The sequence below is a fragment of the Tamandua tetradactyla genome, chromosome 13 (genome assembly GCF_023851605.1).
Source record: "Tamandua tetradactyla isolate mTamTet1 chromosome 13, mTamTet1.pri, whole genome shotgun sequence".
In the NCBI taxonomy this organism is placed as follows: domain Eukaryota; kingdom Metazoa; phylum Chordata; class Mammalia; order Pilosa; family Myrmecophagidae; genus Tamandua; species Tamandua tetradactyla.
The window spans coordinates 78,407,819-78,435,181 of record NC_135339.1 but is presented as its reverse complement, the minus strand read 5'-3'; the positions used below and the strand labels follow the sequence as shown (position 1 = coordinate 78,435,181).

Below are 27,363 nucleotides of genomic sequence, written 5' to 3'. Positions count from 1 at the left end.
GGATGGGGAAACCCAGATCTTGCCTAAGCCTAGAGAAAGTCTGGCCTATATGGGGAGCATAAAGAAGACCAGTGTGGCTTGGGAGGAATGTTCTTGAAGAGTGGTATTATGGAAAATAAAAGGTCCACCTGCTGTGGATGTAGTTGGAAGAAGATCTTTAAAAAACTGAAACAGATTTTGTTACCAGAGAAGTGTGGTGCTGCAGTCTGCAGATACCAAACATGTTGGAACAGTTTTTTGCATGGATAAGGGGAAGATTCTAGAAGAATTTTGAGGTGAATAGGAAGGCCTGGAGTGCTCTGAAGAGACTATTAGTACAAATATGGATACTAAACGTGCTTCCAATGAGTGACTCAGACAGAAATAACACATATGTTACTGCAAACTGGGAGGAAGGCAATCCTTGTTTTAGAGTGGAGGAGAATTTAACAAAATTTAGTAGTGCTGTTGGGTGGAAGGGAGAATTTGAAAGTGATGAGCTTAGATATCTAGCTGAGGAAATTTCCAAACTAAATGTGGAAAATACAGCCTGGTTCCTCCTTGCAGCTTACAGTAAAATGTGAGAGGAAGAGATACGTTGAGAATTGAACTTTTGGGAAACCAGGAATTAATGGTCTGGAAATTCTGGGTTCCAGAAATTGAGACCCTAGAGAAGAATGCCCCACATGAGGATTTAACCAAACATGGAATTACCATGCCATTACAGGACAAGCCAGGATTGGAGATGGAGTTATCCAGAAAGGATCTATGAAAAATCCTATTGTCTGGTGGTTATGATCCCTGTATACTGCATGGAAAACCAACAAGAATTTAGTAGGATCTATATAAATGGAACCACTGCCAGTCTAGACTACAATGGACAGAAAAGGAACAAATTAAAGGAAAAATGACCTCAAAGCCAGAAGCATGAAAGACAATAAATTTGGGGCCAGGAATGTGAAATGCATGTGAAAGTGTGAGAATTTGCTCCAAACCATAGGGAGGGTATTCCTCCTTGATGTTCAGGAAGAGTTTTGCTGCCTCAAGACTCAGAGAGGGTGAAGCACATACCCCAGGGATTGGGGAGAGCCTGGCCACCACCCCATTATTCTGAAGGGGTTGAGCATATACCCCAGAGATGGCAGAGAGTATGGGTGCCAAATGCTTGAGGAAGCTGGGGCTGAGAACAAGGTGGTCTCCCTAGTGCTCCCAAATGTTGCAACCCTCATCCCAGTGTTTGCAGAGAGCAGGGTTGCTACAAAAGCCCTTGGAAAGGGAAGGACTGCCACTCTCTCAAGCCCCAAGGATGAAACATCATTCTATAAATGATTCTCAGGCCTTAAAATCTAATGAAGTATGGCCTGCACATTTTAAGAACCATTGGGTTCAATGACACCCACTTTCTTTTCCACTTATCCCTATGGAAATGGGAATATTTATTCTATGAACGTCCCTCCTTTACTATTGGAAGCAGATAACTTGTTCTAACTTCCATAGATCCCTAAAGAGGAAAATTTTGCCTTAGGACAAATCATGCCTGTAGCTAATCTGATGAAATTTTGTACTGTTTTTTATTTGAACTGTATTTGTATTGTTACTAAAATGGTTTAAGGCTTTTATGATACTCTGATGGAATGAATGTATTTTGTATATGGAAAGAACATATCTTTTGGGGGTCCAGAGGGTAGAATGTGCTGGTTTGGAGCTGTTATGTACCCCAGAAAAGCTATGTTCTTTTAACCCTATCTTGCAGGGGCAGATTTATTGTTGGGCAGGACCCCTTAATTAGGTTGTTTCCATGGAGATGTGACCCCACCCATTCAAGGTGGATCTTAATCCTTTCATGGAGCCCTTTATGAATGAAAACTCAGAGCCAATACAGACAACAGGCATACAGACACAAACGCTTGAAGATGTAGAAGAAGGGCACTCCAGGGGATGCCAGAAGGATCCACAGGACCTAAGACAGCCATTTGAAACCAGAAGCTGAAAGAGAAGGAGAGCAGACATTGCCATGTGCCTTCCCATATGACAGAGAAACCGCAGATGCCATAGGTGCTTCTTGAGAGTCAAGGTATCTTCCTTCCGAAGCCTTAGTTTGGACCTTTTTATGGCATTAGAACTATAAATTTTTAACTTATAAATCCTCTTTATAAAAGCCATTACATTTTTGGTATACTGCATTCTGGCAGCTTTGGCAAATTGAAACAAGACCCCTTTCAGAGAAGGCTTTTTCAGAGGATAAAAAAATTGACTTGCAGGGGCAGTTTCAGAAAACAGAATGCACCTACAGAATCATTGGTAAGCAATACCTGGCTTATCAAGAAAGCTTATCAGAATTGACAGACATACCATACTAATCAATGTATATCTGCCCCCCACTTTGTAAGACTTTCTCTAAGTAAAATGGAAACAATGTCAGCCAATAAGAATACTTCCTCACTTGTTTCTGTGATTATATTATATGAGTTGGCCCCGTCTGCCTCCTCAGTGGAGTTCCCTTCTGCTTTCTGAATGGGATGTTCCCTAATTCATGAATCTCGCAATAAAGCTGTGAGATCCTAAATTTTTTTTTCTTTTATCAGTTGTATAGATGGGTGTGCAGAGGCAGCCAGGAGCCTGGATGGATGGATGGAAGGAAGAATGGAAGGAGAAAAGAAAGAAGTGGGCAAGAGTGCTCAGAATAATCAGAAATTCTTCTTGTTCCTCTTTTCTGGAAGTTTTCTTTTAGCAAATACTGAAGAATTAATATAACTCATTATTTGATATTTTAAGAAAGTGCCATCCCTCAGATTATTACTGTAAAGATCAATGACCCCAAGGTAGTACTGAAAAAAATTCATCTGCAGAAATTGTAATAAACTGGGGTGAATGGGTAGGTATTAATTTCAAGGGATTCCCAGAAGGTGAATATTCAATAATTGATTTGAGTCTGTTTTGCACTGATTTTTCCCTTTCTCCTCACAAGGTATAGAAAGATATTCTTAAAGACATCTACTAATTCTGATTAATCAATATTTTCTGCTACCAAAGGGTGATTTAATGGTTTCCAAATCTCTATCTTCTATTATTCTGTTGTGTAAGATTTGATTATAAGCATATTTTCAAAAACAATTAACTTTCAAGGTACATTAGAACTGAAACCGATACAATTAAGCTATTAATAAAGAAGTTAGTCGCTTTCTGGGACTTCACAGAAATCAGATCATCAATCAAAATCTCAGTTCTACAAAAATTGAGTATATGCTGGACTTCCAACTAGAATTTCAAAAGAAGAACTTCGATTTTATTTGATAAAAATGTTGTTGTAAAAATCATCTTGATATTTTACAAATTTCCATTGGCATCAGATTTTAGAACTGAGATTACATTGACTCCACGATTACCTTATGCCACCCATTCAAGAACTTCTTTGTCTAAAGCCCACAAAAACTATTTCAACAATCACACATTTAATGGTGGTTCAAATTTTGCAAATACCTTCTCTCAGCAACCACTAAGCCACACCCAGAAATATTCACAGGTAACTGTATAAGATTAAGAGGATTTTATTTTAACAAGATTTTATTACCAACTAATTAGAATGACCATTTATTACACGTATGAAAATAGTTCAACTTAGAATTAATAGAATAGTGTAGCTCTGCCGGTTGTAAGAAAAAAATAAAAAATTTTCTCCCACTCTGTGGGCCTTTTGTGGCACAGCTATTTATATCAGTCACTTTTATTAATTTCACATTTTTACTTACTCTTTATTTTCCCAGACCTCTGAATTCTGGTGCTACCACTTTCATATCTTTTAAAGATAAATTTGCTAAGCATCAAAAGCAGTTGTTTAAATAAGCATTTGGTTATTTAAAGGCCTTGCTATTGGTACTTTTCATAGCAGCTACTGAGACAGGTTTCCCATCATGTTTTTCGTTGTTATGCTTGTTTTTTTTTTCCTCCAACCAAAGTAAATAATATTCTTACAATAATCACTACCCTACAAAATAGTTACTTATGTTTAGTAAATGTGACTCATTTGATTTCATCAAATCAGCCACAGGTGTGATTTGTCCTAAGGTAAAATTCTCCTCTTTGGAAACCTATGAAAGTTAGAACAAGTTATCTGCTTCCAATAGTAAAGGAGGGACATTCATGGGATAAATGTCCCCATTTCCATAGGGAGAAATGGAAAAGAAAGTGGGTGTCATTGGACCCAATGGTTCTTAAAATGTGCAGGCCATACTTCATTAGATTTCTAAGGTCTGAGAATATAACAACAAACTGTTAATAACAACAAACTGAAACATCCTAATTCTCCCTTTCTAAAAGAGGGAAAGCTATTACATCATTCCCTTCGTACATTATCCTTTATTATTTCAATATTATTCTTTTGTCAAATGTCAGTAAAATAAATAAGAAAATACAGCTTCTGCACTATACAATGATTTGACCATTAGCAGGCCAAGCAAAAACTTAACTTGAAAATATGTTTAGAAAGCATAAATGCAACTAAGTAAATATTCCTACCGCAAACATTTTCAAAGATAACTCCACCCTTCCCATTCTTCCATTAAAAAAAGACAACTGAACACCTCTGTTTTCTTAAGATGAAAGGGCCATAAAATTCCAGGACTTAATCCCTGTTTTAGGCTAATGGCAAGGAATAAATTATTGTTAGTTTACATCCTGAAAAAAGAAATTCCCTTCACAGAAAGCATTCTGAACTAGGCTTTGAGAGTAAACATATTTGCTTCATTCAAGTATTTCAGGATGACAAAGGAAAGAAGAGGGGTAAAAAACAAATATAAAAATTGGCCAAAAAATGGATCAGCTTCAATTCTTAAAATAATTTTTAATTCACTGAACAACTTCAAATTTCAAATTTTATACTATAAATAAATATTTGAATGACAGAACAGCTTACCCAGGTAAATCCAATATTAAAATCATCTCATTTTCATTTTTAATCATGTCACTGATCTGCTACTGTTGTCTGGACTACAAATACACATTTATTCACAGTAATGTGACACAATTATGTATGATTGATTGGTATGAAATAGAAAGGGACTTTGTCCTTGACATAAACTCTAGAGCAGAATCTGTCCAGTGTATGCTGTCTGTCTACCTGCAGCTAGCCAGCTGAGTTACTGATTGCCCTTCTGGTAAGAAACTCAACAGATTTTTTTACAGTATAATATCCATTCCACAACAAATTTACCAATGCCAAATCAACTGTTTTAGGATATTTCTAGATTCCAACTCATTACAATACAATGACCTCTATCTTATCTTGGATTGTTTAGAAAATCAGTATCTGTTTTCAAGTTCCAAGGGAAAAAGGCAGGAAAAGTGCTCCTCAATTTTTGTTTTGTTTATAGAAGAGGACACTGTTATTAACAAAATAGTGAATAATATAGAAATCTTCCTGACTGTACATATCTTAAAACTTTTCCTTTTATTTGTTTCTTCCCCCATTTCAATAATTAGATTAGGGAAGGAAGAAAGGAATTTCTAGTCCAGTTGTCATGTTCCACATTCTAAAATCGTGTTGCTATTTTTTCTCCCAGCCAAATAGCTCCATTTATCAGCAGGAAAAATATGCAGCAAACTATCTGTGCATTCTAATACTATCCCCAAGGGAGAGCTACAGATTAGAAAGTTGTTTCTGAAAGAACTTCTGTTGCATTAAAGAACCATGGTGGCATACCATGAACCTCTGAGCAGTATCATTTTATGTGGGTTAGTATGCACTTTGGTTATAACTAAGCATATGGCAAATTTAGTGAGTTTATTTAATGAATAAACATTCATTTAAAAATTGCTTCTCTGCCTAGTCAAAGTCTTACTTCCAGAGTAATTAAGTTCCATCAGAAACACATTTTTACCCAGAAAATTTCAGAGTTTTTTCCTCCTACTTAAGAGTTTTATGAATTACTAATTCTTAAAAAAACTGAAAATGGGCCTAATTTATAGCTGATATTATTATTAATGACACAGTTTAGCTTCATAACACTGTAGTTTCTTTTTGATTATTGTATTTTATTTGCTTTAGTGAACTTACTCATTTGATTACATTAATTTTAGTAATCCCAGTTAAGTTGATTGGGATCACGTATGTAGTGCTTTGTATTACTCTACCATGCAGTACTTAAACAATCATTCATTTCAATTGCTTGAAAATTAGTTTAAATCTTAAGATTGTGTTTTAAGTATTCTAAAATACTGAAAAAAATATTGTTCCCTCAGTTTTTTTCTCAAGTTCAAGACATATGAATCTTGATTCTATTACTGAATACTTAATTCATAAATATTACTGAATACTTAATCTAGATATTCTAAACAACACACATATGTGAAAGAGCAGTTGTATCAGTAACAGTTTATTCTGCATATATGTCATTTTGCACTATGTGAAAAAGTGGAGAGTTCTCTAGTTTACATTTACATTTTAGCTAAAAAATCAGTAATGAACAAAAATCAATGGTAAGTAGAAAAAGGCTTTATGTGTAAACTCAATCTAAAATTAATAATATGACATATAATTATCGATATTCACAATATTTAGAATGCGGGTAGATAAATGGACTAAAAATAAGACAGACCTGAAGTCTTGACTAATCCCAATAACCATTTTCCTCTCTATATATGCATATAAAATAGAATGCAATTTCCTGGCACCATTAACTTTTTTCTTCTTAAATGAAAATAATTTACAATAAATTTAAATATGAAAAAAAGCCAAAACAGAAGTCACTTCTAAAGTTCAAATTATTTAAATAGATGGCATCTGCTACACATCCCAGAGGAGAGTGTTTTAACTTTTACAATTTAAAAAAAAATAAGACTGAAGAACTACTGTACCAAAAACGGGTTTGGTTCCCTTTTCCCACTCTCCCCCAATTTAAAACTTTGTTGAGGGTGACTGAAGAGTTTCAATATAGTTTTAGACACCAGAGAAAATCAACATTTCTTTCTAGTCAGGAGGGCTAACAGTAGAAGGATACATGCTGGTGGAAATTTGGTGGCAATTCCAAGTTTGATCTAAACATAAGTACACTGTGCTCAGTTGCAATGTTTCAAGCCACCAGCTAAAATGAATTCTGATGACTATAAGGAGATATATACATATTTTATTTGACCCAACACTGGCATTACAAAGAGAAAACTGGCAGGCACGAACTGCTGGAGAATTGCCACCGTTAAGATCAATGACCCCAAGGTGGTACTGAAAAAAAATTCATCTGCAGAAACTGTAATAAACTGGGATGAATTACTTTATAGTATGATGATGCACTTAGAGCAAAACTGAAAAAACTGGCTTTTGTAGATGAAGGGACTCAGAGAACCTTATGAACGAACAGATATTATTAGAGACAGATTAAAATGAAAGTAAGCATGAACCAATAAAATTGGGTCAATAATCTGAGTATTTATTCCTTTGTCTTTGATAAGACCCAAGGTGGGCAGCAACAAAGAAGGGAAGTATATAGATCAGAAAGTATAGATAAGCTTAAGGGTCAGGGGATACATAAGCAGCCCGGGAGCACAATATCTATTTGTTCCACTTTATCTGGCTTTAGTAACAAAATCAAACCATACAAGAATCCTTAAAGATCCTGTAAATAATAGGACCAAAAATTATTATTTTAAAGTTCTAATAAACCAGTTTTAGTTATCAACAATTCTGAACATTTCAGACCATGTGTTTTATACAAGAATCTGTTGTAATGAGTTCTATTCTTGTATCTATCACAAAGATTTGATTCTAAGATGTTTTGATCAATTCTTAGATGGCTGATCAATTCTCTATAAGGTTCTCATTTTCCTGGAGACCTTTCTGTGCCAATATCTAAAAATAAAACATATAACAATTATTCACAGGGAAAACTAAATTTTTAATAAAAGTATTACACAAAATTTACCCCATCTTGACATAAAATAACTCTGGGCACTTCTGAATTTTATTTTTGAAAGTTGTTACAAAAAATATATTACCCTGGCATAAACTGTAACATTAAAAAAAAAGAATATTTATATAAAATAAACATCAAACAAAATTTTAATAGCTCAAATTAAAACCACATCAACACAGAGATATATATGTTTGTATTAAAATTAAGAATAGTAAATATTCTGCCCATTTTACAAACAACCAAAGTAAGGGATTAAAAACAATTTAAAGTGCTCCCACACAATCTGAAAATAAGTTATCAAAAATGAATTCAAACTTTCTGAGATGAGAAAAATCTGAAAAACGAAAGTTTTAGATAAAACACAACAGAAGTTAAAACGATTTTAACCATTATGACAGCTAAACTCCTTCAGTGCATTAATCCTCTAATAACAGTCAGGGGAATGTTGTGAGATCAGGTTTGAATTTTTTTAATTTAGTTTGAAAGTATACATATTCTCACTGACTATATCTTGGTTTATGTAGCACTTAACTCTCCAGGAATTCAGAACACTTCACAGATTTATACCCGACCCTAGTTATGTTTGTCATTGTTCTATATGTTGTATCTAATGCAAGTCTATGTGAAGGGCAAAATACTAGTTCAGTGATTTATATTCTGGTAAAGCTTTTCTTAACAGTAGGTAAAATAATGCTGAACAGAGTTAAAGAATTAGTAATGGCTTACCACCTCCAAAAATTCGATTTCTGTTTGGAGAGCTTTACAAATACTTTCCATGTCATCTTCCTTATAAAGTTCTAATTCTTTCTTAAGTCTGTTTTAAAAGAAAATTGTACCCTATCAGTTTAGTAGCGAACTATATTTTATAATTACTCTTTATTACATGGAAAATGTCAAATATGCTATAACCAGAATTTCAAATTAAAACTAAATAATTGGGAAATAAAATTTAATTATAATTCTGTTAAGGACTACATAAAATTCGGGTGAAAAATTCCCATAAAGAAAATAAGATAAATGGAATAAATAATAGGTAATTAATAGTTTTAGGGCCATTAAAAGAACAACATGGTTTAATAGAAGAAAATGTAGTCTGAAGACCTGTCTTCCAACAAGCTGAATGGCCTTAGTTAAATTATTTAAACTCTCTGAACCTCACTTGAGAATGTTTAAGTACAGAAAAAAATAAACTGAGATTTCTAATTTCTCACTGTTCTAAAATTCAATAATTTTATAACATGTAATTAAAATATATTTTAATTTGAGAGTGAGACCAATTATTACAGTTCGCAGTTAAGTCTTTAATCCTTTGTATATTTTGAGATTAGTTTTTAAAATTATTTTATGGCTATCCTTAATGAGGAATGTAGTGAAGAAATAAGTCTTTCATGTCCATCATTATGATTAGCATTCATTCCAAATAGAAAAGCATAAAGAAAAGCCATGAGGCGTGGCTGGAAAGGTAGAGGGTATGGCCTGAGACTGGACTAGGAAGGTGAACCTTCCATGTAGGTAGATACTAAAGAGCAATATTGTCCTCATAACCCTAAGCAAGCCTTGGGCCAGCCACAGTATAGATTGAAATGAAGATCTGCTGAGCCTTGACCCTCAAAGAGAAGCTGAAGGGGTCCTAGATCAGTGATATTCCCTGAATACCAGCAGTAGAAGGAAATCCTCTTTAAAGGAGAGCTTAACATATTTAGACCTATAGCCTTCCCACAGATTAAGGGCAAATGATGAATTTAAAATTAAAATCCACAAAGCACCCAAGAAGGCATGTCACCCAGAGTAAAAGTCAGCAGAGACAACAAACAACAGATCATATCCCGAATACATACAGAACTAAAATTCAATAAGAAATAGACAGCACAATGGGAAATAGGCACCAAAAACAAAACAAAACAAAAAACAATCCCCAAAACGTTAATAAACTTTTAACAAAAGAAGTTATCCAATGACTAATAAATATACGAAAAGCTGCTCAATTTCATTAGTAATCAGGAAATACAAAAGAAAACCACAAGGAGATCACTAAGCAGCCATTTGAATATCTACAAGGATATAAATAAAACTATCAGGGCAAGAGCCTGGAAACAGTCCTGACTGGTGTCAGCGGCCACTGTGGATCAGATACAAAACCCCATCATCTGCCCAGACTCTTCTCAAAAGAAGGAAAAGCCAACCATCACCTGCTCAGACTCTTCTCAAAAGAAAGAAAAACCAAATACCACAGAAAAAGTGGCAAGAAACCCTCCTGGCCCTGGGTTCTGGGTAAGTTCCACTGCTTCTGGGAGAGAAGTAAGAAAACTCACACACACAGGAATCTGCACTAATACTGACAGTTTTTATTAGAAATTAATCTTGAATTATGTTAAATGTTTTTACTACAACTATTAAGATAATGACTTTTTCTTCTTTAATCTACAAATATAATGAATTACATTGATTTTCAAATATTAAGCTAACCTTGACTTCCCAGGATAAATCCCAATTAGCCATGTTGCATTACCCATTTTATATTTTGCTAGATTTGATTTGCTAATGAAGATGATTTGCAAATGAATTTTATTTGCTATTTTGAAGATAGTTTTGTCCATGTTTGTTCTAATTTGCAAGCTGCCACAATGTGATATACCAGAAATGGAACAGCTTTTAAAAGGGAAAATTTATTAAGTTGCAAATTTACAGTTCTAAGGTCATAAAATGTTCCAATTAAAGCAAGTCTATAAAAATTTCCAAATTAAGGTACCAACAAGAGGTTACCTTGACTCAAGAAAGGCCAATGACATTCAGGGTTTCTCTCTCAACTGGAACGGCATGTGGTGAACATGGTGACAACTACTAGCTTTCTCCCAAGGTTTCTTTCTTTCTTTTTTATTTTCACATGGGCAGGCACTGGGAATTGAACCCAGGTCTCTGGCATGGCAGGCAAAAAGTCTGCCTGCTGAGTCACTATGGCCCACCTCCCAGACTTCTTTCTTAACAAAACTCCCCCGGGGACATTTTCTTTCTTCATCTCCAAAGATCTCTGGTAGTTCTGGTGGCTATCATCATTCTCGAGCTTTTTCCAACAAAATGCTTCCTCTTTTAAAGGATTCCAATAAAGTAATCAAGACCTACCTGAAACAGGTGGAATCACAACTCCATCTAATAAAACGTTAACACCCACAATTGTGGTTCACACCTCCGTCTAGATAATCTAATAAACTTTCTAATCTAAAGTGCTGAATAGGATTAAAAGAAGCAATTGCTCCCACAACACTGGATCAGGATTGAAACACAGCTTTTCCAGGGTACATAATCCTTTCAAATCAGCACAGTGTTTATAAGGAATATTGATTTGTAGCATTTTTTTGTGGTAGTATTATCTTGTTTTGGTGTTAGGGCAATGCTTCCTTCATATAACAAGTTCTGGGAGATTTTGTTGGAATTAGCAATTTTTTCCTAATCATTTGGTAGAATTTGCCATTGGGGCATAGACTTTTCTAAGTTCAAAGGATTTTTAACTTTGAATTCAATTTCTTTAATAAAAATAATACTATTTAGGTGATCTATTTCTTCTTGAGTGACATATAGCAGTTTGAATCTTCCAAGAAATTTACTGCATCAAAGTTGTCAAATTTATTATCCTAAAGCTGTTGGAAACATTTCCTTTTGTACAGACATTCCTTTAATATCTGTAGAATCTGCAGTGATTTCCTCTCTTTTTAAATCCTGATAATGGTATTTTAACTAATTTCTATGTTTTTCTCAATCAGTTTGACTAAAGGTTTATCATTTTCTATATCAAAGATTCAGGTCGTTGATTTCTGCTCTTTATTTCCTCTTTTCTGCTTGCTTTGGGTTCAATTTACCATTCTTTCTCTAATTTCTTAAGGTTAAAAATTGAGTCATTAATTTGAAAACTTTCTCCTCTTCTCACATAAGAACTTAATGCTATAAATTTCTAAATACTGCTTTAGCAACATCCCTTAGATTTTTGATATATTGTTTTTATTTTTATTCAATTCAAAACTATTTTCTAATTTCCTCTGATTGCCTCTTTGACCCATGGGTTGTTCTTTTTTAGGACTAGTTTTCTTTAATTTTCAAATATTTGGGGGTTTTCAAGATAACTTTCTGTTACTGCTTTCTAGTCTAATTCTGTTGTGGCCAGAAAATATACTTTGCCCTATTTTAAATTCTTTAAATTTGATGGATTTTGTTTGAGTATAATGTTCCATGTGCACTCAAAATGAACATTTATTTTATTGTTAGGTAGAGTTTTTCATAAATGTCAGGTCAAATTGGTTGACAGCATTGCTTAGATCTTCTATGATTTTCTTCTTGTCTGTTTACTTGTTTAATTGCTGAAAGCAGACTGTTGCATTCCCCAACAATAATTGTGCAGTTGTTTTTTCAGTTCTATCAGTTTACCCTTTATGTAATTTGAGACTTTGTTACTAGGTGCATATACATTTAGGATTGCTTTACAGTCTTGAAAAATTGACCCTTTTATCATTCTTTACTATTCCCTTCATCCATATTATTCCTTGTCCTAAAGTCTATTTGCCTGATATTAATATAGAAACTTTAGCTTTATTCTGGTTAATTAGTGCTAACATAGGATATTGTTTTTCATTATTTTACTTTTAACCTAAGAAGCTTTTTAAATCAATGTCTCTCTTATTTTTTTAGTAGGAAGGCTGTGCTTTTTGTGGTTTTATGATTTCTCTTTTTTCCTCCAGCATCCTTAATTTGCATCTCTTCCTTCTCTGTCTTTAAAAGTTGTCCATTTCTCCCACAATAACCATAGCTGAAATGGAGGTAGTTTTCAAAGAATTATACTAGCTATAAAAAGCAAAAACAAAAAGACTTTTAGAGACCATATAATCCCAAAACTACATAAATTAGTTCAAAGAATAAAAAACTAATAAAATCTTTCAACTTATTTTCTGAAGCAAACATAGTATTGACATTTAAATCTGATAAAGATAGTGTATACCCATACACACACTTATCTATGAATTCTAGTGCAAAATTCTAAATAAAATATTAGTGAAAAGAATACAATACCACATTAAGTAAATAATACATTATGACCAAGTAAGAATTATTCCAAGAATAAATGTAAGGTTCAATATTAGAAATTCATTATTATTCATATATTAATATTTCTAAGGAGGAAAAAATGAATAGCTCCATATATTCATAAAGGATCTTGAAAAATACAAAACTTAACCTGATTAAAAACACTCACTAAAAATCAGAATTAATGGATACTCTCCATTTGACAAAAATATATATGTCAATCCTAAGGTAAGCATCTTATTTACTGAGGAAACAGTAAGGTCAATACCCTTAACTTAAGAAATAAGGCAAAGATGTCCACTATCTCTATTTTGTTAGAAGTACTAGCCACTGAAATTAGTCTAGAGAAAACAAACAGAAGCATAGGAATTTGGAGTAAGAATTTGAAAACTTGAGTGAAATGGACAAATTTGTGAAAAGAAGATGACATTCCAAGACTGACTTTAGAATAAATAGAAAGCCTTAATAGAACTGTAATGACTTAGGAAAACTGAATGACTGGTCCAAAAGTTCCTACAAAGGAAACAGCAGGCTCAGGTGGGTTTTAGAAGTAAGTTCTACACACTTTCAATCTTCCAAAAGTAAATCATTCTAATCTTATACAATACAGATAATACTCCCATATTCATTCTATGAGGCCTGTATAATCTTGATACAGTAACTGGTCAGTGATAGTACAAAAAGAAAAAACATAAGGCAATCTCACCCAAAAAGACAAATGCAAAAATCTTAAAATATTATCAAAAGAAATTAGTAGTATGTTAAAAAATATATGCAATATATGCCATGACCAAGTTGAGTTATCCTAGAAATGTTAAGGGTGGTGGTTTGGAGTTAGGTACCCCACAAAAACATGTTATTAAATTTAATCCAATCTTGTGGGCATCTTACCCATTGTAAGAAGGACCTTTTGATGAGATTATTTCAGTTAAAGTGTTGCACAGAATGGGTCTTAATCCTATTACTGGTGCCCTTTATAAACAGAATGAAACTCAGAGAGAAATAAAGTCACAGGAAGCAAGAAGCTGAAATTCAGCAGAACCCAAAAGAGAAAGGAGGAGGCAAGAGAAGCTGCCATGTACATTGCCATGTGATAGTGGAGTCAAAGACCAAGGATTGCTTGGAGCCAGCTCTAGAGCGCCTTGATGACACCTTGATTTGGACCTTCCCCTAGTCTCAAAAACAGTGGCTAATAAATTCTCATTGTTTAAGCCAACCCATTGCATAGTACTTGCTTGAGCAACTAAATAAACTGAAACAAATGGAGAAACAATATCCTTATATATGTGAAGTGCATCGGGTCCTGAACTTTTAGGAATTTAATAATAAGAGGAATTACGAAGGAATGCTCAATTAGAAAAGATAGAACAAGTTATTAATTTTGATTAGATGTTTACACAAGCATAAAAACCCATGTAAAAGAGCAAGTGGAAAGTTAAGTGGAGAGTTTCAATGTACTGTTGCTTCTATATTTATACTGAATTTTAAAAAAATTATTTTTTATATATATTATTTTAATATATTTATTTTTCAAATAAAATGATAGGGATCTTCCCCCCATTGTATTAAAAGCAATACTTCCCCTTCTCTTTTCAATTCAAGATTCTGTAAGATCTTTCTTGCTCAGCAGAAACAAGTAGGTGGTGAACATTCTCCATTTCAGTTTGTTAGGAACAGGAGTGACAGCCTCCAGAAAATGAGGGCAGATGGAGCAAATTATATGAGGTATTTCTTCATTCAGTATATAATCAAGCTGTGGAACTTAGACCTAAACTTAAAAGATTTCTGTTGCTAGCTTTAAAGGAGGCTAGATGATGATTTATGAATATTTATACATTTGGAGCTAGGCACAACAATATAATGGTAAGCAGATCTTATGCTTCAGCATATGGACTGATGTCAGTAGCAGTCAAGAAGGAATTACCTCACCAACTTCACAATAACTAGGGCAGTTTGCACTGGTTATTGTCATCTTCCTCTGAATCATTAAATAATGACCAGAATGGGCCAACATTGCTAGTCAGTGTAGGAAAATTTATTCTATGTATTTTTATGGCTTTTTGTACCATTCCAAGATTTTTTCAGTTACCTCTCAGTGCCATAGAAAAGTCTTAACTAAAAGAACATTCTACTATTTAAGTAGAAAGAAGGAAAATTTTAACCCAAAGTCCTATTACCCAAATTCCAAAACTGTTAAATATTAGTTATACCTCATTCCATTGGAAACATTTGTTTCCATATAATTTGATTACATAGTAAAGACAATTTTTCTCCTATTTTCTCTTTTGCTTAATGCTATCATGTACATTTTCCCCTGCTAATTACACAAGTCACATAAATATCACTGAAAATAAATATGTAACAGTTCAGCAGGTTACATGACAGTTAATCCTCCATTTATGGTAGATCATGTAAGTTGCTACTATGCTTTTCTACCATAATAACATTACTTTGAACACTTTTGTGCATAAAGCTTCTTCTGTACCTAGAATTATTTTCCTTGGGATAGGGCTCATCAATGGCATATTAGGTAAAATCACACATTTTTAAGATGCTTATAATTACTTATGTACATCAAACTGCATTCCACATATATAAAATGCATACTGCCACTGACAAGTATGAATCATATATTACCATTTTTTATTATAGTTATTTTAAAGTCTTTCATGATTTGCTAGAAAAAATGATATTTAGTGGTATAATTTGCATTTCATTGATAAACACTATAACTGAATTTTCTTCTGTTTGTTAATTTTTTTCTTTATGATTTCTCTGTTCAAATATTTTACCAGCTTATCTACTTCCTATATCACAAATTTCCTGGGAACAAGCATCGTGTGTTATTCATCTTTGTATCCCCCAGTAACTAGTATAGTGTATGCCACAAAATAGGCACTTGATACATGTTTGCAGAATAAGTGCATGAATTAAAAATTATTGATTTTGAGTTTTTATCAGTTGATTATTTAAGAAGTGGTTATCCCTTGTTTTTCATAATTATGTTAAGTTTTCCCGAGTTTATCATTCCATATTGATAACTTTTTTGACACATGTAATTTAAATTATGTATATATTAAATCTATTAATTTTGTGTTTTTGGTTTCCTTAATCATGCCAGAGTTTTAGTAAGTACTCACTTCTACTTTCTACTGTTTTGAGGGTTTAGCCTTTTAAAATTATAACTTTGTATTAATTTGTATTGAAATTATTTAGTGCCATTTAAATATAAAATTACTATTTTTAAAGTAATATAGGTTATCTTTTTTCACATGTAATTTATTCCTGAAAATGGGTTTAAGAGTTGAAATGTGTGAAAGCAGAATTACAATTTCCTAATTATGCCTTCTGTGATGGTTGAGTTCGTGTGTCAACTTGACTAGGTTATTGTGTCCAGTTGTAGGTGAAACAAGCACTGGCCTGGTTGTTACTGTGAGGGTATCTCATGGATTTAAGTCATTATTCAGTCGATCACATCTCTGACTGATTACATCTACAGTCCACAAAGGAGACTTTTCAGCAAAGAGAGAAGTGTCATCCAATCAATTGAAAGCCTTAAAGCAAAAACTGATCATTTCAGCATTGAGAAAGAAGAGTATCTATCTCTACTTCAGCTAGCTAGCTTCTCCTGGAGAATTCATGGAAACCTTCATCAGAATTCCCAACATACACCTACCCTACAAAATTTGGACTTGTCAATCCCCACAGTTGTATGAGCCAATTCCTATAACAAATCTCATAAAATTTACACACAGACATACACACCCCATTACATTCTATAAGCTCTGTTTCTCTGAAGAACCCTGACTAATAGACCTTCTGTTAGCCCAGGCCACCAGCAGACAGAAAAAAACATTCACAGGGGCTGAAAAGGAAGATGAGGAGGGAAGGATCTTGATAGTTCTCTTTGTTACTCCAAAACCTAGGTTAGGGCATCTCCTTTAACCGCACTTTTTCTATACTCCTCACAAGACAAAAGAGTTTGTTTATTAAGGTAAACATACAAAAATGCAAATAAATTGTATTATGATATTAAAAATACAAATGAATACAGAAAACAATCACAAATATTATATACGACTGTGTAATCTTGCACAACAGACAAAATTACTTCAAAGTCTGGGGGAAAATAGGCACATTTAACATCAGAATATAACTTACAAAAATAATCAATTTTACCAGAAAAAAATTTCTCCAGTATTTACTTAGAAGCTTTAATAAAGATATCATGTCCAGAAATTCACAAAGTATGGGATCTCTTTTAGCTGGTAGGTTACATAATCAATGCTATAGAAACATTTCCATTAGTGAATAAATGATGAAATTTTTACAGAAAACATGTAGGGTCAACAAAATACATAGCTAAGAATAATCCAGGAATTAAATAGGGATTTCTATATTTTGTAAATGTTAAAAAGAAGAGAGAGATGATATGGGTTTGGTATAGATATATAATCATTTTTTACAGTATTTATAGAAACTTTAGAACAAAGACCTTGCTGTATTTCACTTTAAGTTCAGTCTTGTTGATAAAACAGAATGCTGCAAAGTAAATACAAACTATTTTATAAAGGTAGCCTGGGTAACAATTCCTATGACTTTACTAAAAAATACAAAGATGGTTATTCTAAATGTTACAGAAACATTCCCACAAGTATTTAAGAATACATTTATAAGAATGCTTCTGATTGTGACTCGTTAAAAACTGTACTGCATATACATTAATCAGAGAATGATTACATAAATTGGGCATAGCCATATAACGTCATTTAAAAAATGAAGTTAATCAGTACAAACTGGTATGAGAAATATCTATATAATATTTTACTAAGTAATAAAACAAATTACAGACTAGTAATTGAGATCACATGATCCCATTCGTGTTAACACACACATATATATGTCCATATGTGTATGGGCTCACACACACACACACAAAAATGTTAACTCTGAAAGGATACACACCAAACTTTTAACAATGATCACACCCAAACTGTGGGAGTTAGGTGATAAAAGGGGAAATGCTGACATTTTACATTTTTGTAGTATCTGAATTTTAATTCAATTAACATAGCCTAGCTTCATAATTTAAAAATACATACATACATAACATAAATATATATGCATACACATACATATTTTTCTATGTAACTTTTAGAGAGGTTGAAAGTATTTTAATACCATGATGTTTTTGCTATCTTATAAATCTAAGGGCCATAAAAGTGACCAAAAGAACTAGATGACTTTTTCACTGAAAAGGCAAGAGCCCAGTTTTACTACTTCATATGAATGCATTAAGAGTCTCTCAGTAGTAGGTGTATATTAACTTTTGTGCAGTTTTCATTGCAAAACCACACTACCTTCAAGTATTCAGAACAACAATCCTATGTTGTTGACTCTGCAGCTTTATTTATTTAAAAAAACAAGCTTCCTGTTCTATTAAAAACAAATATTGGTTACAAGAAATGTTAAAACATTCTAGAAAGTTCAGTGGGTAATAAAAATGCCTGAAATTTTAAAAAAGTTGTCTGTTATGTTACTGTTTGGAATAAATCAAAATTATGTTCAAGAACCCATGTTTAGGGTGATGTGATGGTGGCTCAGTGGCAAAATTCTCGCCTGCCATGTGGTGCCCGCCCATGTTAAAAAAAAAAAAAAGAACCCATGTTTAGAGGAGTCTTATTTCAGTTAATAATAAAAATAATAGTTGTTGGGAGTTTGAAGGCATTCAATATAGAACTCACTCTGTCCTGCTTGAGTTCTGCCCAATTAAGAAATAAAGAAGGCAGAAAAGAGGCAAAAACATCACATTTATTACTGATATAGGAGATACTGGAGGATGTTACTTAGGTCTGCAAGCAAAGGCCATTCTAATATTGTACTCCAGAATTACACTAACTTACCTACACCATAAAAAAGTAGCACTGGACCCCACAAGCTTTCTTTCAAGGAGTCCCATTGCAAAATTTAAGGGGTGGAGAGGGGTGGAGAAGAGCAGAACACATGGCCTCTGAGGCAGAACAACATCCAAAGAGATTAGCTTACCCTTCCAACTCACCAATCAGATTGAGTCACTCCTCCCCATTTAGGATAAGAAAGTGAAGACTGAAGGAAGGCCTAGAGGGTTAAACTAGTTAAGCTTTTTCCTATATGGAAGAAAAAAATCAAGTGTGGGAAAAGAAGAATTCCATTCCAAAACGGGGCTATTCCAGAGGTAAAATAGTCCATGCCTTTACAAATAACACTGAAAATAAGAGAATTTTTGTCTTCTTTGTAGTGAACATTCAATTATATGTATCGCCTACTAGATAGGAAATACTCAGGCAGAGTGGAAGACAGATAATTTCAGGAACAGGAAGAGCATGTTTTGAGGGGACAAGTGAGAAGGTTGATGATAATATAGGGAGAGGGTCAGAGGCCATATTGTGAAGAGCCATGTAGGCCACATTAAGGACTTAAGGTTTTATTCTAAGTTCATTATGAAGCTACTGATTTTAAATAAGGGAAGTGCAATGATCCAATTTACAATGAATTGGAGGGTGCAAGAATGGGTGAGAGGAGAGCAGATATTGTTATAGTCATCCACGTGAGGGAGAATGGTAGCTAGAATTAGGGTGGTAACAACATAGAGAGAGAAGTGGAAGGATTCAAGAAAAATTTTGGAGGTAAAATCAACAAGACTTGGAGATGGATTGGTGTAGGGTGAGAATGGCGAGATTTATGAACATGTCAAGAATGTCTGTTACATTTCTGACTTGAGGAATACCCACAAAAGATAGCATCTGAGATAGGCCTTGAGGACTAAGTTGGATTTTAGGTAATGAAGAAGGTGAGAAAGATACAGAGGTGGGAAAACCCATAACATATTTGGGATACTACAAATAGTATTCTGATGCAATCGTAGTACAAGTTATATGACAAAAAATAGAAGAAGATGAGAGGTATGCAAAGATTATGAAGGCCATTGGAATTATGATAATTTTGTGTGTCTGTTTTTAAATCAAAGCTGCATCATTTCAGATCTATTTCTATGTTTATTTTAGACCACTGGAGATTCAGGGCTTGAGTTTAGGAAAGAGGAATGAGGGACAACGATTTAGAAATTATCTATAGATGATGGCTAAAATCACTCGACCAAATGAGATGGCACAAAAAGAGTACAATCTAAGAAGAGGACAAATGATTAAACTTTGAGGAGTATTGGCATTTAAAGAAGATGCAGGAGAAGAAATGACAAAGGAGCCAGAAAGTCTTGAAATCATAAGTGATAACAACTAATACTTACATAGCTAATACTTATAAAGCCACCATTCTAAGGACTTCTTATACATTAATTCACTTTTTTTTCTATAACCTTGTGACGTAGATACTGTTATTAACCTTGTTTTATAGATGTAGAGATTAAGGCATGGACAAGTTACATGGCTTGTCCAAGGTCACTAACTTGGTAAGTAAGAGAGCTAGAGTTCAAAAGGACCTGAAATCTTTTTCTTTTTTTCTGTATGCTGCATGGCAGGGGTCACATTTCATCCTTTTCCATGCAAGTATCCTGTTATTGCAGCACCATTCGTTGAATTTTTTCTTTGTTTCTCTTTCTGTTTGTTTGTTTTGGGAAGTTCATAGGCTGGGAATCGAACCTAGGTCTCCTGCATGGCAGATGAGAATTCTACCACTGAACTACCCTTGCATCTTAACCACTATGCTTACTGCTTTTTAAAATCTGAAATTTATCATCTATACTCCCTGTACTATATGAAAACATAACTCATTCATGGTTATACAACTCTCTTGGCGGTTTCTGATAAATTAATCCAATCTCTGGATTAAATGTTAATCATAATCATTTCGTATGGTTAGCTACTTTAGTATGTGTTCATGATCCCATCCTCTTCGAACTAGAATCTTGTAAATAAACAATTATCTTGATATTTATAAATTGGGAATGGTTATCTAAAGCAAACACCATTAAACCACTGTGAATATAAAGACCTGGCTCTTTATATTAATGGATGACATGAAGGTAGAGTCCAATAACCTGAACATAGCAGATTAACTTTAAAAGAAAACAAAACACAACCATCATAAAAGAAGTTCAATAATACAGATGGAATACAACATGTATTGAAATATTTTAATTACTAAAAGAAGAAACAATAAGCTCATAGAGATGAACTAATATGAGTTTTTTGGGGTTTTTTTTTTGGTAATTGCTTTCTTACTGGTCAAATTTTAATGAAAATAAAACAACAATTATAATAACTGCTACAATTAAACAGGTTCTCAACCAGGGTTGATTCCTTCCACCCTCATCAGAGAGGTATTTGGCAATGTCTGAAGACATGTCTGTTTGTCACAACTTGGGATGGGGTGCTATTGGTAATTAATGGATAGAGGCCAGATATGCTCCTAAACATCTTACAATGCTTAGGACAGCATGCCACAACACAGAATTATCTAGCCCAAAATGTCAGCAATACTGAGTTTGAGAAACTCTGCTTAAAAAATAACTGTAACAGTGTAGGTCTGACCTGAATGATTAAGAAAAATAGAATTGTACACATTTGAACATACAGATGAAAAAGAATATTTGGCAAAATTTGAAGAGGAAGCCACCTTCATTTTGGTCTCTATGATTACATATGATAATGCCTTATTTCTTCTTGTCATCGGTGTAACATAATTTTGTTACACTAATTATAAGAATAATGGCCCTCTTTCCTAAAATCTTTACACTCAGTAGTTTCACTCTGCTCTATACTCTAAGGATAACTTTTATGGAACATACTGACAGGAAAACTAAACTACACATATTAAAGGATTTAAAGCGGAAATGGATCAATACTGGCATTTCATTTATAACTGCTTAAATGCAATGAGTAGACTAAGTACATGGACTGATGTATTCTTCTATCCAAATTTCCTCTGCCACCATTTGTGAAAAAAAAAGCACTCTATAACAGACTTTGTATATTTAATTTTAACTCAGGGAAAATTTTTACAACTAAGTGATAAACCCACAAAACTGGAGTTCATATCAGAAGACCTAACATTACTAACTATAATGATACTGGTAGACAATATCATTTTTAAAAGTATAAAATAAATCAAGGATCAGATTGCCATTACACATATCACTCAAGAGACTTAAGAGACTGATATTTTATGCTTACAAAACTTAATAAAATTAAATTGCAAATACTTTCTCACAATCCACTAAAAATTATGGCTTAAAGCAATACGCTGCTAATATGAAGCATTTGTTCAGCTCTAATGGGCATATTTCCTATATGATTTATGTGAACAAAGGCTTCATTTGCTTCTTCATAGATTTAGTAATGAGATTTTTTTTCTTATATTAAACCTAGGAATTATGAGAACTTCTTTAAAATTAAGCCAGCAGATATAACACTGAATTATTAATAAAATTTTATTAATAAACTTGTGGCCTTTTCTCCTTGTATTTATGACTATGTCATTTCAAACATCAGCCATTCTTTCATTATCAAAATGCATAAAAAGCATCTAAATGTTACATACAGAAAAATTTTTAGGCACATAACCAGAGTAAGAAATCTCAAGTAAAATAGTACATTATGAATTTTTTTCTGGAATCTAGAAAGGTTAGAAATAATTTCAATCATATCCAAAAAAAGTTGGGAATAATAGAAGATAGAGTTAAAGAACCAACACTCTGTCTTATTTACTGGGATATGGGTAAAACAGAAGCGATGGAATATAAGAAAAGATAAAAATGATTTCAGTATTTATCAACCCTATGCATCATGAAACTTAAGGTGTAGCTTTTCTAACTAGTTAACACCTAGAAGGAAATGTTTTCATCTAGAACTTAAAGAAAAATCTATGTACTTAGCTTTATTCCAAAATCTAATTTAAAAATTGAAAAAAAAAAGTCATGTTTTATACCAAACTACAATAGGTAACACTTACCTTAAGCATTCAGAATCATTCTGAGGCTTTTCTTTGATTTTTACTTTTTCTGCCTCTAGGTATTTGGTAGTACAAATGGCCTCATTCTCTTTATCTCCAAAAACTAAATTAAGAAAATTTTACAATCTTTTAAATAATAAACATAATAGTTATCTTTATCCACTCATAAGAACAATACTCTAATTTTTGGTGCTTGTGTATAAAAACATCCATAGTAGTGATTTATATTTTTCTATTTAAATATAGCAAAGATACAAAAAGGATTTTAACAAAAGTCATGACACTAAAAACACCAGATCTAACATTAATCAATTAAGGAATTCATCTATGACTTTTTTATACCAACAATCACAATATATTCCAACAAATTAATGTATTTTGAAATAATAATATAATCCTCCCATGTGAGTATTTATTTTCATTAGCAAAATAAACTAAGTCATAAAGGTAATACCTTTAAGTTTCCTCTGGAGAGTAAATAATTCTTGCATTAATTCATCCTTTTGTTTCTGAAGTTCATTTAACCGGCCACTATCATGTTCCATTGATTGAATTTCTTGAAAAACACAAACATACAAAAACTATTTTAAATATTTAGGCCTTGCCTTAAATATATCAGCAATTATAAACTTCTCACATAGTAAAAATTTAAAAATCATATGGTCAATCATATGGATCTCCTTGACCACTTAGGACCTCTTTTTTAATAAACTGACCAGGATTCATTGAGCACCAACTGGGTATAAAAGAATAAGTTAGTTGATGGTTAGGCTACCAAAGAAAAATTCAAAATAATGTAATAAAACTAAATAAAACAAGCTTCCCAATTATAATAAGAAAAAACTACTCTTCCTAACTAAAACATATTTAAAATGGTATTGCCTGTGGCTACAAGCTTCCAAAATATTGACAATATTATATCTTCAACTAGAATGCCCTTCCTTTCTTCCCACAACTACAATTCACACTATAAGGCACATCTCCTCTAGAGTATTGTATATGACTAACCAATGGTGACTAAGTGACTCGCTTCTATCCATACAAGGCTACTAGTCCATAGCTCTATTATAGCACCTACTACATAATATTATGTTAAATCAACTTTATTGAGTTAAAATTTTATTTAAGAAAACTGCACGCATTTTAAGTGTACAGTACACCCAGGTTATTGCCTCTACAATCAGGATATAAAATACTTCAATCACATTCAAAAGGTCACTCATGTCCTTCTGCAATCAATCTTTCTCCCCTCAACCTCCAGACCTAGGCAAATACCAGTGTGTTTTCTATCACTACAGATTAGCTTTACTAAAATTCTTTATAAACAGAATCATATAGTATATTCTCTTTGTGTCTGGCTTCTTATGCTCTCCAAAATGTTTTTAATATTGATCCATATTGTTATAATACACCAGCAGGGTGTTCATTTTTTATTGCTGAGTAGTATTGCATTGTATGAATATACTGCAATCTGTTTATCCCTTCACCTATTGGATTTTGCTATGAGCATTCACGTACAAATCTTTATGTAGTCATATATTTTACTTTATCTTGGATAAATAGGTAGCATATGCTTAACTTTATATGAAACTGCTGAAGTGTTTTTAGTGCTTATAGCATTTTACATTCCCACAATCAACATATAAGAGCATCCCACTTGTCTCAAATCATTGCCAACACTTGATATGGTCAATCTTTTCAAATTTAGGCATTTTGGTAATAACTAATTGTAATTTTACTCTGTTTTATTTCTAATGACTAAAAATGTCAAACATCTCTTCAAGTGTGCACTGGCCATCAGTATATCTTTATAAAATGTCTGTGCAAATATTTTTGTCCATTATTAATTGGGATGCTTTTGCTTCTTATTAGTAAGTTGTGAATGTTCTTTATATTATTTATATTTATGAAATTCAATTTATCAATTGTTTTTCTTTATGGTTCATAATTTTTGTGCCTTACATAAAAAATCTCTACTTAAACTAAGGTCATAAAGATTTTTTCCTGTTTTACTTTTAGAAGTTTTGTGATGTTAACTTTAATGTTAATTCTGTGATTCACCTCTAGCCAAATTTTTGTGAAAAGGTAAGGTAGGGATTCTTATTCATTTTTATTACAAATGAATATCCAGTTGTTCCAGCAGCATTTGCTGAAGAAGGCTATCCTTTTCTCATTAAATAACCCTAGAATATTCAACTACCATCCTGGGCCATAAGGCACACCTTCACAAATTTAAAAGAATAGAAATCATACAAAGTGTGTTCTCAAGTAAAATGGAATTAAACCAGAAATCAATAGAGAATGCTGGCTTGAAACTCTCAAAATATTTGGAGATTAAATAACACACTTCCAAGTAATACAAGGGTCAAAGAAGATGACTCAAAAGAAACTCAAATATCTTTTGAACAAAACGAAAATGCAACTTAACAAAATTGTGTGATGCAGCAAAGGCAATGCTTAGATTCATATGCTTAAATTTACACCATTTAAAGCATATATTAGAAAAGAAGAAAGACAAAATCAATAATCTAAACTTCATCTTAAGAAACTCAAAAAAGAAGAGCAAATTAAATCCAAAGTAAGCAGAAATAAATAAATAATAAAAATTAGAGCAGAAATCAATGAAATTGCAAACAGGAAATCAATAGATGCAGAAAAAACTTTTACAAAATCCAGCACCAATTCATGAAAAAAATTTTCAGAGAGGTGGATTTCCTCAACTTAATAAAGAACATCTACAAAAAAACCCTACAGATAACATACTTAATAGTAAGAAATTATGCCTTACCCCTAAGAGATATTTCCATTCTAGCAAAAGGAAGTAAAGTTGAATCCTTAACTCCTTACAACAAAATAAATTTTCGATGGATATAAGATATAAGTTGGAAAAACTAAACAGAAAATTACCAGAAGTAAAAATAGGTAAACTTTTTCATTAACATTAGACAGCAAAAGCCTTTCTAAGACAAAGACAAAAAAACCTAGAAGCCCTAAAGGAATAGACTGATTAAGATGGATTTGTGAAAATTTAAAGTTTCTATATTATGTGCACATTTACACATTATACATAAAGTAAAAAGATAAGTGATAAACCAGGAAGTAATATTTATAACACACATGAGAGAGAGCTAATTTTCTTAATTTACAAAGAGCTCATATAAATAAATAAGAAAAAAATAAAAAGATGGACAAAGAATATGAAGAGTTCAAAGAAATACGTGATAAAGAATTCAGAGAAATAAATTCAACTTCATGCAAAATTAAAGAAGTGCAAATCAAACCAAGGAGAATAATATCTTTCATCAGATTGGCAAAGTTTAAAATTACTGACAATATCCAGTTTGAGAACTGTATGGGATATTAATATAGGGAAAGAGGCACTCTCCTATATAGTTGGTAAGAAAAAGAAAATCATTGAATTAATGCTTTAAGGAGCATAATCTGCTAAATGTCCCCTTGACCTAGCAGTTTCAGTTTTAGAATTTACTGCATCTTAAAGTATTATAAGATACATATTCTGATAATTAAAGAGTTCCCTATTGATGGTCTTGTAGGTTATTTCTTCTTTTTCTGTTTGTTTGCTTTCTTTTTCTCAAAATACCATCACCAGTCTTGCCAACTGTACATTTCCTATCTTCTCAGGGAACTGTGCTTCTCTTTGGAATCCTCTCTTTGGAATCCTCAACTCTCTTTCTTTAAGGGTTCTCAACCATCAATATTTACATATGTTCAAATATCTCCCATCTCAAATAATACAAAGTGAAAAAGAACCTCCTTCCTCATTAAAAACCCTCCCCTGACCTCACATCCTTTGTTACTGGCCTAATAGCTTATCCACAGAGAAACTTCTTTAAAGACTTGTCTATGCTCATGGTCACCAGTTCCTCTCCTCCCATTCCTCAATCCTCTATAACTTGGTTTCTGTCCTTCCTTCTTCATTACTTCCCTCAATTTATTTTTCTTAAAGGTCACCAATAACCTCTGATTGCTACTACTTAGTCTTTATCGTGATCTGTAGCTCACCAGCATCCGACGTTGGACGAAAACATCCCTCAAATACTCTCTATCCTAGATTTTCTCTTGCCCACCTTTCTCAGGCTTTTTGTTGGCTTTCTTCTTCTTGCCTTGAGTTCCTGACGGTTCTGTTTTTCTAACAATACATTCTCCCTAGGTGACTCTCCAATTTAACAGCTCCAGCCCAGGCCTCTCCAACTATCTGACATCTGTACTTAATCTCTCAGCTAATCCCCATCATCCTTGAGATCTCAGTCTGAAGGTCACTTCCTCAAGGAGTTCTTTTTATTTACACAGTCAAACTAGGTCCCCCAATTAATATTCTCATATTATCTTGTATTTCTTCTTTTGAAGCAGTCACCAATTTATAATTATCTCATTCATACTGTTGGGGATATAGCATTAAACAAAAGTCTAAACCATCACAGAGAGTAAAGTTTCATATGGA

The 27,363-nt window shown here is 32.9% G+C and overlaps 1 protein-coding gene across 2 annotated transcripts in view; it reads right to left on the bottom strand.

The window, feature by feature from the left end:
• Nucleotides 1-6,399: 6,399 nt before the first annotated feature.
• Nucleotides 6,400-27,363, bottom strand: part of CCDC172 (coiled-coil domain containing 172) — a 53,902-nt gene continuing 32,938 nt past the window's right edge. The window contains exons 6-9 of one of the 2 annotated variants that reach the window (XM_077124422.1): nucleotides 23,356-23,457; nucleotides 22,902-23,004; nucleotides 8,610-8,697; nucleotides 6,400-7,819 (exon numbers count right to left, since the gene is read on the bottom strand). In XM_077124422.1, the coding sequence (XP_076980537.1) occupies nucleotides 7,769-7,819; nucleotides 8,610-8,697; nucleotides 22,902-23,004; nucleotides 23,356-23,457 (344 nt within the window). In that variant the 3' untranslated portion in view covers nucleotides 6,400-7,768. The remainder of the gene's footprint in view (nucleotides 7,820-8,609; nucleotides 8,698-22,901; nucleotides 23,005-23,355; nucleotides 23,458-27,363) is intronic. The other variant, XM_077124423.1, reaches the window with a different exon arrangement.